Source organism: Nerophis ophidion, linkage group LG09 (assembly GCF_033978795.1).
Source record: "Nerophis ophidion isolate RoL-2023_Sa linkage group LG09, RoL_Noph_v1.0, whole genome shotgun sequence".
NCBI lineage: Eukaryota > Metazoa > Chordata > Actinopteri > Syngnathiformes > Syngnathidae > Nerophis > Nerophis ophidion.
The window spans coordinates 21,193,971-21,208,230 of record NC_084619.1 but is presented as its reverse complement, the minus strand read 5'-3'; the positions used below and the strand labels follow the sequence as shown (position 1 = coordinate 21,208,230).

The following is a 14,260-nucleotide window of genomic DNA, read 5'->3' as shown; positions in this document are numbered from 1 at the left end:
TTCTTATTTAAGACGCTGGTGGGCCGCACTGGGCCCGCAGGCTGTAGTTTGGACACACCCGCTGTAAAGTATATGGTCTTGCTGCTATTGGAACACGCCAAGGAGATCAACAAACATATATTGTATCTAATGTAATCTTAAAAAAATGAACCTATCGAGCAATTTACCAAGACATTATGGGCAATTATGTGCTTCCAACGCTTCAGGAAAGGCCATTTCCTGTCCCAGCATGACTGTGCCGCAGTCCAACAAAGGTCCATAAAGGCATGCTTGAATGAGTTTGGCGGGGAAGAACTAGTAAAAAGCCCTGGCCTCAATTCCATCAAACCCCTTTGGGATGAGCCATAACAGAGATGGTGAGCCAGCAGACTTACTCTCAGGTCCAAAAATCACTGACCTTTGACCTCACAAGTGAATCGACCTACATCAAAACCATGTCATCCCAGAAAACTGGAAGCCATTAAAGCAGCACTTTTTATATTCTGAGGGTGAAATTGGCAGGTACCTCAATCATTTTGTCCACATAGATGTGGACATTAATGGCTCAAATATTAATGAAATATCACAGTCAAATGGCCATTTAAATATTAAAGGGGAACATTATCACAATTTCTGAAGGGTTAAAACCAATAAAGATCAGTTCCCAGTGGCTTATTTCATTTTTCGAAGTTTTTCTCAAAATTTTACCCATCAAGCGATATCCCGAAAAACGGCTTCAAAGTGCCTGATTTTCACCATCGGTATATCCACTTGTCCATTATCCTGTGACGTCACAGCGTGAAACCACAAGAAACAAACATGGCGGATAGCACAGAAAGGTATAGCGATAGTAGCTCGGATTCAGACTCGGATTTCAGCGACGTAAGAGATTCAACAGATTACGCATGTATTGATACGGAGGGTTGGAGTGTGGAGGCAAGTAGCGAAAACGAAATTGAAGAAGAAACTGAAGCTATTGAGCCATATCGCTTTGAACCGTATACAAGCGAAACCGACGAAAACGACACGACAGACAGCAACACGGGAGGAAGCGAGGACGAATTCGGCGATCGCCTTCTAGCCAACGATTGGTATGTGTTTGTTTGGCATTAAATGTGGGTGGAGGGAATGATGCAATATGTACATACAGCTAGCCTAAATAGCGTATTAGCATCGATTAGCTTGCAGTCATGCCGTGTCATGTCATGACTGTTGTCATCGCTTGCCGTGCTCCCGAGGTACGTCGTCCCTGAATAGCTCACGCACTCCGGCAGATTCAGTGGTGGTCTATTTTCCAATATTGCAGATTTCTTTGACTTTATCGTTGGAAATGCATCTGATTTGATCGTCGCTGGATATCCACACATTCTTGCCATCTCTGTCGTAGCACAGCTGTCGTCGGTAAAGTGTGCGGAACAAACGAAGGACTTTCGCATCTTTTGGTCACTGACGCAACTTGAATCCGTCTCTGTTCGTGTTGTTACACCTTCCGACAACACACCAACAAGGCATGATGTCTCCAAGGTATGGGAAAACAGTCGAAAAAACGGAAAATAACAGGGCTGATTTGACTAGGTGTGTGTAATGAGATTGAGAAAATGGCGGATCCGCCTCATGTTGTGACGTCACGTGTGAAAGGTCATCGCTCCGACAGGCTATCAATTGAAAGGCGTTTAAATCGCCAAATTCACCCTTTTAGAGTTCGGAAATAGGTTAAAAAAACATATGGTCTTTTTTCTGCAACATCAAGATACATATTGACGCTTAAATAGGTATGGTGATAATGTTCCCCTTAAACCATATGATGCAATGCTAAATGAATCCGTCATCAAAGGTCGTGTTCTATGCTGATCACCGTTTTATGATTACATTTACCATAAAGTCACTTCCTGATACTTGAATACATCTTTATTTTGCAGTTGAAGAAGAGCAAACTGCTCCAAAGACGGATGATAAAGACACGGGAAAGGCCACTGTACAGATGGAAGGTAAAGCCTGATTTCATCTAATCTGATTACATTGTTCTAAAATCTCACCAATTTCTGTCTATGAGCATGAACTCATGAAGCCTGCTTGGATGAGAGGCAAAATGTCTTCTAAGACAAAGTGAACAGTCCAGTTGCGATCGATTGAATGCCCTGAGAATACAAACCTGAATGAATGAGAACGTTCATAGACATCCCCAGAACTGCTGCACTTACCGACACACACTCTATAATCTGTCGCCTAAGGACTGATTATAGTATAAACAAATTGTGCACAATATTTACTGCTGTTTTGGGGAAACTCTGTAGCCTTTCATTGCTCAAATAGTTTGCAGACATTGTCCTAGTTTCATGCGACTGGATCAAAATGTGTTCATTTTCTTGCTGAAATATTGAAAAGCTGCAAAGTAAGAAAGAAAGTCTTGATTACCAACATAGCATGGTGGAGGAAAAAGTCTCAGCATAGTCCTAATTGTATTTGGTCCTCATAGCCACAAATTAGGCTAAGGATAAATTGAGTATAGCTTCTTCTACTCCTACCACTTAAAACACAGGTCCGAGTCACTCCCTTGTTTAATTTTCTCACAATTTCACTTTCTGTTTGAGCGACATTCAATTAATTTAGGGCGAGAGTGAACCTTCCAGATAGATCTGTCTGAGCGAGCCGTCTCCATCGTCTCTGAAAAGCCTTCGGAATACGTCACGCAAACACTACAAGCCTTTCCATCAGTGGAGAGCTCCACCTCACCACGGTGATTGTGTCTCGCCTGAGCCTGCCACTGTCTGTCACTGCCGAGGGTTACTATGGGATGGATGTGGGGGTGGCACTGTCGAGCAGTAAACAGTGGTGTCATTCCTGATTGCAGGCAGATTGCATTTTGTGTGGAGAAGCGGGGTCTCGGTAGCAAATCCAAACAGTCTTGGATCTCGAATCTCATGCAGAGCCAGGCTTATCCAAGCGTAACCAATTGATCCCGTGACAAATGGCTCCAGAGCAAATACCCTTTGATAAAATCTGCTATCAGGCTCCTTTGCTCGTTTCCGTAGTTTCGTCACTGGAAGGTGTAATGAAAGGACTTGTAATAATGTGAGAAATGAGCGATGAATCAAACTACAGTTAAACCTTAAAGATTGAACACAATTCATCCTGGTTGACTTCATATGTGTTACAATAATCTAAAATGAAATGATCTGTTGCAGGTCATACTGCTTGCATCATGAACCTTGTATGTAGTAAACAGGCAATGTCTGCTCACCATAATCATAGGAAGTGAATCGTATTGAGAGAGGATTGATGTGTGTGTGTTGACACTAAACACAAAGATACCTTTTTGTTGCTCCATACTGCAGTCATGTGGTGTTCTCAGACATTATCTCCTCGCCATTAATCAAAGTGATGGATAGATAGATAGATAGATAGATAGATAGATAGATAGATAGATAGATAGATAGATGGATAGATAGATAGATAGATAGATAGATAGATAGATAGATAGATAGATAGATAGATAGATAGATAGATAGATAGATAGATAGATAGATAGATAGATAGATAGATAGATAGATAGATAGATAGATAGATAGATAGATGGATGGATGGATGGATAGATAGATGGATAGATAGATAGATAGATAGATATTACTTTCTTGATTCCCTCAGGAGAGTTCCCTCAGGAAAATTAAAATTCAAGCAAAAAGTGTACAGAATTGGGATCGAATTTAAAAAGTAAATAATGGGGGTGTAAATGGAAATAAAATAGAAAATGTTACAATAGGAATAAAAATAAAAAGCAACAATAAGAATGAAAATATAACTGTAAAAATAAGAATATAACAAGGGAAACTAGACAATATGTTACGCTTGTGTGGCATTGTAATGCCGGATTCGGTCCTCCGTGGACGCGTCAGCAAGAACACAGCAAAAAGGTAAGAACTAAGGGATTTATTAAACAAAAGGAGCTTTGAACAAAAACACTGATACAAATAGAAAAGGCAAATAAAAGCGCTAGCATGGAAAGCTAGGACAAACAAACCGAAGCACAAAGGCACACAAAAGGAAACACAAAACAACTAGCGTGAAAGTTCGGAATAAAAATAAAGCTTAGCGTGAGAGCTAGCGAAAACGAGAGTGAGAGACAAGTTGTAAACAGATGTATGTGAACAAACTAAGATCCGACAATCAGTGAACAGAAAACGCTGGCTTATAAACAGGTGGTGATTAGTAAAGACAGGTGTGCTGGAAAAGAGAGTAGCAGCTGAAACTAATGAGTGACCATGGAAACGAACAAAACAGGAACTAAGTATGTCAAACCGCAGAGTGATATAAAAATGGAACAAAAATAACAATATGGTGAGGATCCGACCATCGGATCACAACACAATAGTGACCATGTTTTGAAAATGTATCGCACTGATAATTGCACTGTTTTTTGTCGCAGTTTATTTCAGTATTGTTTGTCATCCCCTGTCATCCTAGTACCCCCTTTTCTCAAGAGAGGAGTTGAACTGTCTGATTGTTTGTGGGACAACGGATTTGTTGAGTCTATTAGTCCTGCGCTTGGGATGAAGCAATCTAGCACTGAACAAGCTCCTCTGGCTACTGATAACGGTATGCAGAGGGTGACTTACATCATCCATGATGCTCAGTAGTTTTGCCACAGTCCTCTTCTCTGTCACCGTCACCAGTGAGTCCAGTTTCATTCCGATCGTAGAGCCGGCCTGCCTGATCAGTTTCTCCAGTCTGGAGCTGTCCTTCTTAGACGTACTGCCCCCCCAGCACACTACAATGTAGAACAGAACACTGACAACCACAGACTGGTAGTACATCCACAAGAGTTTGTAGTGATAAGCAGAACAAAGTGTTTGGATTTAATGAACAATTGGCGTACATGTGGGAATGTTTATTGCTGGGCATTTCATCAGCAAACATGAGAGTAATAATGTTGATAAAATGTTTTTTTTAGCACTTACCTAGATAGCCCTACTAAAAACAATAGCTTTACAGCATACACACCTGACTGGCAGGAGGCCTCAGGGAAGATTCAGGACTTGGAGACTATGGCTACAATGCAAGGTATGGAGCCTAATTCCGTTTTTCTGCTGAATCTAATCTTTTTTTCTGTAGTGGTTCACGTTACCATGTGGCTTCTATGTATGTCTAATGTGAATGGAATGCGTCCATGGACTGATGCGCATGCATACAAAACGTGACGTCAAATGTGGAGCTCAGTGTTTATGGAAGTAAACATGGCCCCGGTTCGTGGTGGTGTCAGTCCTGGCTCCATTTATGGCAATTTTTAAAAGTTTCTGCATCCAGAGTCGACATTTATTATTTCACATAGGAAATCAAGGAAGGAGGCAATAATTGTATTTAGCTTTGGCACTATTTTCCATACGAAAGAGCGGACCTATATATAAGACACATCCACACAATGTTTGGACACATTTTATTTTGTATTTATATTACCTGCAAATGTTTGTACTCCTCCTACCACTCCTGCGTGCTGGGGATGTCTTCTTCGGTGTTGGAATTGAAAGGACTTTGGGTTGCTTCCACCGGCGTTTCCTCTGCCTCGTTTTTTTCTTTCACTTTTGTCTCAAGGTGAGTCACCTCTGGGCTTCTGCCTTCTTATCTGGCGTGCGGCAGTCTGCCCTCTCTGGCCTCCGTTACTGGTGGTGGATTTCCGCTCAATGCGGCAGTTGTTTCCTTTTCAATGGCCTGGATTGATTGGCTTCTTGTGCTTTTCGTTGTCTTCTCCAAAACGAGAGTGAGTCCATAACGCGCTAAGTGGCTGACTGAGAAATTGTGTGAATGTGTTTGATTTAATTAGTACAATTCCATTGTTCCACTGTGACCCATTCAGCAATCTCTGTGTCAAGATGTGAAAAGGCTAAACTTATTGGTGGAAACCGGAAATATCCATAGAATAGCTGCAGAATTGTGTGTATATATATATACATATATATATATATATATATATATATATATATATATATATATATATATATATATATATATGTATGTATATATATATATATATATATATATATATACACTGTATATCTATCTATCTATCTATCTATCTATCTATCTATCCATCCATATATATATATATATATATATATATATATATATATATATATATATATATATATATATATATATATATATATGCAGTTAATTGTGGTAAAATTTAAATGGATTATCATGCATACAAGTTTGCCGTGTTAATTTTCGTTAGCCTGTCAACGAGCTTGTCCATTGTACTTTAGCATTGAGCTAGTGGCATTAGAACCAACATTCATCCTGTAGAATTTTATTTTTTCATCCGTTTTTGACTGAACTGTATTGTTGATTTAACATTATTCCTACTTGTATGTGCACTTCGTATGTATTTTATTGTACTTTCCTTTGTGTGCTTAGTTTTACTGTAACTTAATTCTGGACAATATCAATTAACAACCTCAAGCTGTTTTTTAATTTATGATTTAAAATACTGGTTAAATATTTGTCAAACTAAATTCCAACATTCAGGGAGCGCAGAATAATATATGTCAATAAAACAGGGGTGTACAAAGTGCAATGTGTTACATTGTAGTAGTTAAAGAAACATCAACAATTGAAGCAATTGAGCAAACAGTATTGTATAAGAAAAACATAGTTTAATGCTAATGACCAATAACAGATGTATTTTTAAATATGTGTATACATTCTATTTAACCTTTTTTGCGAAAATAAATGCATCATCGTGATTATGCAAATCATACAATGATGTAATATTGACACCACCCTGGTCGCGCCCCTACTGCCACTAATACACTATTTTGTCAAAAGTATTTGGCCACCTGCCTTGACTCACATATGAACTTGAAGTGCCATCCCATTCCTAACCCATAGGGTTCAATATTATTGTCGGTCCACCTTTTGCAGCTGTTTCAGCGTCAACTCTTTTGGGAAGGCTGTCGACAAGGTTGTGGAGTGTGTTTATAGGAATTTCCTACCATTCTTCCAGAAGCGCATAGGTGAGGTCACATACGGATGTTGGTCGAGAGAGGCTCTGTCTCCGTTGTAATTCAATCCAAAAGTGTTCTATCGGTTTCACGTCAGGACTATGTGCAGGCCAGTCAAGTTCATCCACACCAGATTCTGTCCTCCATATTTTTAGGGTTAAAGTACAGTAATGTTGGAAGAAGAAGGGGCTGTCATGCCAAATTAATTCCCCCCTACAAAAACCTTCCCCCCAGAAGAAATTTGGCATGACAGCCCCTCTAATGCCTTAAGGACCCCAATGAAAGTGTGACAATACCATGTTATATGACTCTTAAGGGTTACAGCTGCAAAATTATCGAAGCAAAAATAGCTTGAAAGGTTAGCATGCTGGAATGCAAATATTTTTTTCTCACCGTTATTTTTCACAATTACAATCAGCCAATTATAATGCTTTTAAAACAGGCAGCTGTGTGGGCTGCTTTAAGGTCCTTCCACCCTCATTGGGGTCCTTCAAGCATTAGCGGGGCTGTCACGCAAAATTTCTTCCGGGGGGGAAGTTTTTGTCGGGGGGAACACATTTGGCGTGACAGCGCCCGCTCTAAACTGTTCCCACGAGGATGGGAACATGGAATTGTCCAAAATGTTTTGGTATCCTGAAGCATTCAAAGTTCCTTTCACTGGATCTAAGGGCCCATGCCCAACTCCTAAAAACAACCTCACATCATAATTCCTCCTCCACCAAATTTCACACTCGGCACAATGCAGTCCGAAATGTACCATTCTCCTGGCAACCTCCAAACCCAGACTCGTCCATCAGATTGCCAGATCGAAAAGTGTGAACGTGTCTCCACTGTTCAAGAGTTCTCTGCTTTACACCACTGCATCTAACGCTTTGCAATGGACTTGGTGATGTATGGCTTTGATACAGCTGCTTGGCCATGGAAACCCATTCCATGAAGCTCTCCCAATACTGTACGTGGGCTAATTGGAAGGTCACATGGAGTTTGGAGCTCTGTAGCAACTGACTGTGCAGAAAGTTGGCGAACTCTTTGCATCCACTGACCCCTCTCTGTCAGTTTACGTGGCCTACAACTTCGTGGCTGAGTTGCCGTTGTTCTCAAACTCTTCCATTTTCTTATAATAAAGCTGACAGTTGACTTTGGAATATTTAGGAGCGAGGAAATTTCATGACTGGATTTGTTGCACAGGTGGCATCCTCTGACAGTTCAATGCTGGAATTAACTGAACTCCTGAGAGCGGCCCATTCCTTCACAAATGTTGGTAGAAACAGTGTCCATGCCTAAGCGCTTGATTGTATACACCTGTGATTAGGACTCCTCATTCTGATCATTTGGATGAGTGGCCAAATACTTTGGGCAATGTAGTGTATATTTGCAATCCGTGGGAATTACAGTAAAGCATAAGGTTCAAATTTGGGGAAATAAGTAGCGACCTATAGTCCGGAAAATGCGTACTTTCACGCCTGTCTGTTTTGGTGAGGAATTGTTTGTCACCTTTCAATGACGTATGGGTTGGTTGAACGTGCTCTGATCGTTCAGGCTGCTGTTGCATCAGATTCATATTTGATTTATAGTCCTATATATAAGAGGGTTGAATTCGAAAATATTGGAATTTGCACTTTTCACGAAAAAATGAAAGAATCACATGCAAGTCAAACATAGGGGAACAAATCGGAATTGACCTACGGTATTATCTGCGTTTTTATTCTGTGCATCTTTCTTATGACATTGTTAAGTTAAAGTACCAATGATTGTCACACACACACTAGGTGTGGCGAAATGTGTCCTCTGCATTCGACCAATCCCCTTGTTCACCCCCTGGGAGGTGAGGGGAGCAGTGGGCAGCAACGGTGCCACACCCGGGAATCACTTGTGGTGATTTAACCCCCAATTCCAACCCTTGATGCTTAGTGCCAAGCAGGGAGGTAATGAGTACCATTTTTATAGTCTTTGGTATGACTCGGCCGGGGTTTGAATTCCCAACCTACCGATCTCAGGGCGGACACTCTAACCACTAGGCCAGTGGTTCTCAAATGGGGGTACGCGTACCCCTGAGGGTCCTTGAAGGTATGCCAAGGAGTACGAGAGATTTTTTTTTAAATATTCAAAAAATAGCAACAATTCAAAACTCCTTTATAAATATATTTATTGAATAATACTTCAACAAAATAAACTGTGAAAAGAAATGCAACAATGCAATATTCGGTGTGGACAGCTAGATTTTTTTTGTGGACATGTTCCATAAATATTGATGTTAAAGGTTTCTTTTTTTGTGAAGAAATGTTTAGAATTAAGTTCATGAATCCAGATGGATCTCTATTACAATCCCCAAAGAGGACACTTTAAGTTGATGATTACTTCTATGTGTAGAAATGTTTATTTATAATTGAATCACTTGTTTATTTTTCAACAAGTTTTAACTTATTTTTATATCTTTTTTTCCAAATAGTTCAAGAAAGACCACTACAAATGAGCAATATTTTGCACTGTTATACAATTTAATAAATCAGAAACTGATGACAATGTGCTGTATTTTACGTCTTTATCTCTTTTTTTCAACCAAAAATGCTTTGCTCTGATTAGGGGGTACTTGAAATAAAAAAAATGTTCACAGAGGGTACATCACTGAAAAAAGGTTGAGAACCACTGCCCTAGGCCACTGAGTAAGTTGCCCCTGTTGTTTTAATGTATTTGTTGTTTTAATTCACGTAAGTTTTGTCCAGCACTTAAAGGGGAACATTATCACCGGACCAATGTAAGCGTCAATCTATACCTTGATGGTGCAGAAAAAAGACCATTTATTTTTTTTACCGATTTCCGAACTCTAAATGGGTGAATTTTGGCGAATTAAACACCTCTCTGTTTATCGCTCTGGAGGCGATGACGTCAGAATGTGACGTCGCCGAGGTAATACAGCCGCCATTTTCATTTTCAACACATAGTAAACATTGGGTCTCAGCTCTGTTATTTTCCGTTTTTCGACTATTTTCTGGAACCTTGGAGACATCATGCCTCGTCGGTGTGTTAACAACACTAACAGGGAGGGATTCAAGTTGCACCACTGGCCCGAAGACGCGAAAGTGTCTGCCGCCAGACCTCCATTGAATGTGCGGGAGTGTCTGCACATTTTACCGGCGATGACAGACATGGCACAGAGATGTATGGATAACCTGCAGATGCATTTGCAACGATAAAGTCAACGAAACCACAAAGGTGAGTTTAGTTGATGTTGACTTATGTGCTAATCAGACATATTTGGTCGTGGCGTGACTGCCAGCTAATCGACGCTAACATGCTGTTTACCGGCGGTGCTAAAGCAGACATGGCACAGAGATGTATGGATAACCTGCAGATGCATTTGCAACGATAAAGTCAACGAAATCACAAAGGTGAGTTTTGTTGATGTTGACTGCCAGCTAATCGATGCTAACACGCTATGCTAATCAATGCTAACATGCTATTTACCGGCGGTGCTAAAGCAGACATGGCACAGAGATGTATGGATAACCTGCAGATGCATTTGCAACTATATTACGTTTCCTTCCACCCACATTTAATGCGAAAAAAACACTTACCAATCGACGGATTTAAGTTGCTCCAGTGTCACAAGATGCGAAAGTCCTGATCGTTTGGTCCGCACATTTTACCCGCCATGCTAACGCAGCTATTCGGCCATGCTATGGCTATGAATAGCGTCAATAGCTGTTTGCTCAATAGTTTCAGTTTTTTCTTCAATACTTTCATATTCCAACCATCCGTTTCAATACATGCGTGATCTGTTGAATCGCTTAAGCCGCTGAAATCCGAGTCTGAATCCTAGCTAATGTCGCAATATCTTGCTATAATATTCGCAATTGTTTGTTTACATTGACAGCACTCTATGACGTCACAGGGAAATGGATAGTCGCATCGCAAATAGTGAAAATCAAGTACTTTAAAGCTTTTTTTAGGGATATTCCGAGACCGGTAAAATTTTGAAAAAAACTTCAAAAAATACAACAAGCCACTGAGAACTGATTTTTATTGTTTTTAACCCTTTTGAAATTGTGATAATGTTCCCTTTTAACGGTTTTTATCCGTGAAAAGCGCTTTATAATTAAAACGTGCTTACTTACTTACAGTGTGAACATAGGAAACACATATACCCAGATAATGGATGGATGGTCTGTTCATTCTGACATGATTGAAAGCTCTAGCTGAATAGAAGGTATACCTTGTTGATAACTATAAGTATACTTTGTTGGTAACTATGAGCATTATCAACTTCAGAAGGCAACAAACAAGGCTAATATGTGAGTGCATAACAGGCCCCAAAGTTATTTTAACATTGTCAGCCTCTGTCAGTGTGTATGTGTTTTTGATCCCACCTCGCACAGAGTGTTCATGTCAAATGCCTCCCTTCGCATTTACACTTTTCTAGCCACTGTGTTTTAACACCCAGCTGTTCTCACACAGCTCACTATTGCACATATGGAAGTGTGTATCACAGCTAAACATCTCGGTCCCAGCTCACTTACACCTAATATTAAAAAAAGCTCCCACTTCTAGTCATGTTCACCTCTGTCATGATTTGAACATCATTTGCTTCATTTAAAATGCAGATGCAAGACACTACTTTGGTACTTAATCCTGTAGCCCACAAACATTTCCCAGCATCAGTATTTTAATATGCAGGAAGTATTTTGATGCAACAAAATAAAAGTATTGAGCAGAAAGCTTCTCATTTTATGCAAGCGATATATACATGGCCTAATATAACAACGCACACTATATAATGTTGGGATTTTATTATGTGCTAGAATATTCATGTGGAGAAGAGATATGAAATGTGGTGGGCAGAGGAAATATTTTGTTTTTCTAACTAAGGAGCGCACTCCATAATTTGAGTTATATGTATTCAATATCACCTTGCACATGATGGTAATGAGATTTTTAGCCCGATATTTGTGCTTATAATGGCTCCCCAAATTGAATCAGAATCCAATCATCTTTTATTTATGAATATTCATAACATACTTTAAAAATGGAAATGGAGGCTGCATTCTTATTGTCTATCTCTTCAGCCTTGTTCTGCTGAATTGTGAGTGGGCACCCGCTTCAATAAGCTCACGGAACACCCATAAATTAACGCAATACGCTTCTTGCCTTAAGCAAGGAATAAATAAATGTGAGTTGTGAACAGAAATTGTTTTTCTTTCATGCCTCGTGATTCTTTGCTGGAAATCAACAGCTATTGTGTTTGCTCCAAAGGTAAAATTTAATGGCAATGTAGATTCAATGCAAGTAGCACGCATGTGGCATCATCATCAGTCTTACTAATGAAACTTTTATCAAATGATTTCCCTCACATAATTGAATGATACTCATTGGAGGAAAAAAAGCAACAAAATAGGTTTTGTTCAGAAATTCTTGTTGTTGAGATAATAATGTTTCCTAAAGAAATCAAACAATGTACTAATAGGATGCAGTTTAAGAAAGTGTTGAAAAAGTAATTACAAAGTACAAGGAAGAAAAATCATGATGACCATTTTTAAACTATGGATAATTTTATTAATTTCACTGTATATATAATACAACTTATTTCACTATTTACATGTATTTATCTTTTAGAATTGTATTATTTATGTAGTAAATTGTGTACGGATTGAGAACAATAAGTGAACAGAGGTGTTAGCAACTGCTATGAAATGGAAAAGGGGTAGGACTAAATAAACCCTGCTTCTTCCTACTCTTTTTCGAACATGTTGAAAAGAGAAACTGGAAATTGTGATTCATCATGTTGCAATTGTATGCATGTTCGAAATAATATTAAACCATGAACCATGAATTAACTTATTCAACTGGTGGCCCGCCAAAGTTTTTTTATTTGGCCTGCCAAACATTGCCCAAAAAAGCTTGATAAAACCCTTAAAACTAGGGTTGATCATACATGTAGTACTCCCGCCACTCCACTGGGGGCAACAGCAAAGCCACGTTTGGTAATGACAACTCCAACTAAGATGCATGTTACAATCAAACAGCAAGTGTGTCATAAGTACAATACGTGCACCATAAAAACTTTGTAGGGCTCGAAAAAAGATTCCTCTGGCACATTCAGCCTAATAGCAAAGACTATACACTAATGCCATCTAAAATCTCGGAATTGCAACTGCACTTATGAATGAACTCAGAAGTGTAAGAAAACGAGCTATAACAACTGGACAGAACTGTCATTAGTATCAGTCAGTCAAACAATCAAAGTTTATTTATATAGCCCTAAATCACAAGTGTCCCAAAGGGCTGCACAAGCCCCAACGACATCCTCGGCACAGATCCCACATCAGGGCAAGAAAAAACTCAACCCGATGGGATACAATGAGAAACCTTGGAGGGGAACGCAGATGTGGGGACCCCCCCCATGAGCAACCGGTGCAATGGATGTCGAGTGGCTCTAGTTAATAGTGTGAGAGTCCAGTCCATAGTGGGGCCAGCTGGGGATCATCCTGACTGGAGGCAAGTCAGCAGCGCAGAGACGTCCCCAAATGATGCACAGATTAGTGGTCCACCCCGGGACCTGACTTTGAACAGCCAGCGCTTCATTTGTGGTCCACGCAGGAGAGGGGGACAGAACAGAAAAGAGAAGGCAGATCAACTGGTCTAGAAGGGGTGCCTATTTAAAGGCAATATACAAATATACAATATATACAATATATACAAATATACAAATGAGTTTTAAAGGCCTACTGAAACCCACAACTACCGACCACGCAGTCTGATAGTTTATATATCAATGATGAAATATTAACATTGCAACACATGCCAATACGGCCGGTCTAGTTTACTAAATTACAATTTTAAAGTTTCTTGTGAAAACATCGCAGAATGATGACGCGTGGGCGTGACGTCACGGACTGTAGAGGACATGCTAGCGCAGCACCATTTGCGGTTAAAGTCGTCTCTTTTCATCGCGCAATTAAACAGTATTCTGGACATCTGTGTTGCTGAATCTTTTGCAATTTGTTCAATTAATAATGGAGACGTCAAAGTAGAAATATGGAGTTGGGAAGCTTTAGCCTTTAGCCACACAAACACACTTGTTTAAAATTCCTGGAGGTGAAGCTTTACTATGGATAAGAGCGGTCAAGCGAACATGGATCCCGTCCACTTGTCAACCGGCAGGTTTCGGTGAGAAAATTGCGGTAAAAAGTCGCCTCTTACCGGAAATCAGCTGAGCTTGCGCCGTCCATGCAGCTGCCATCGACTTCCCTCAGAGACTGCCGTCAAGACACCCGTGGACACACCCTTCC

General features: G+C 40.0%; 1 protein-coding gene across 1 annotated transcript in view; it reads left to right on the top strand.

Annotated features, from left to right (window-relative positions):
* The window catches only part of macrod2 (mono-ADP ribosylhydrolase 2), a 1,231,520-nt gene that overhangs the window by 1,152,724 nt on the left and 64,536 nt on the right, over positions 1–14,260 (top strand). The window contains exon 14 of the mRNA XM_061910570.1: positions 1,899–1,967. Coding sequence (XP_061766554.1) covers positions 1,899–1,967 — 69 coding nt within the window. The remainder of the gene's footprint in view (positions 1–1,898; positions 1,968–14,260) is intronic.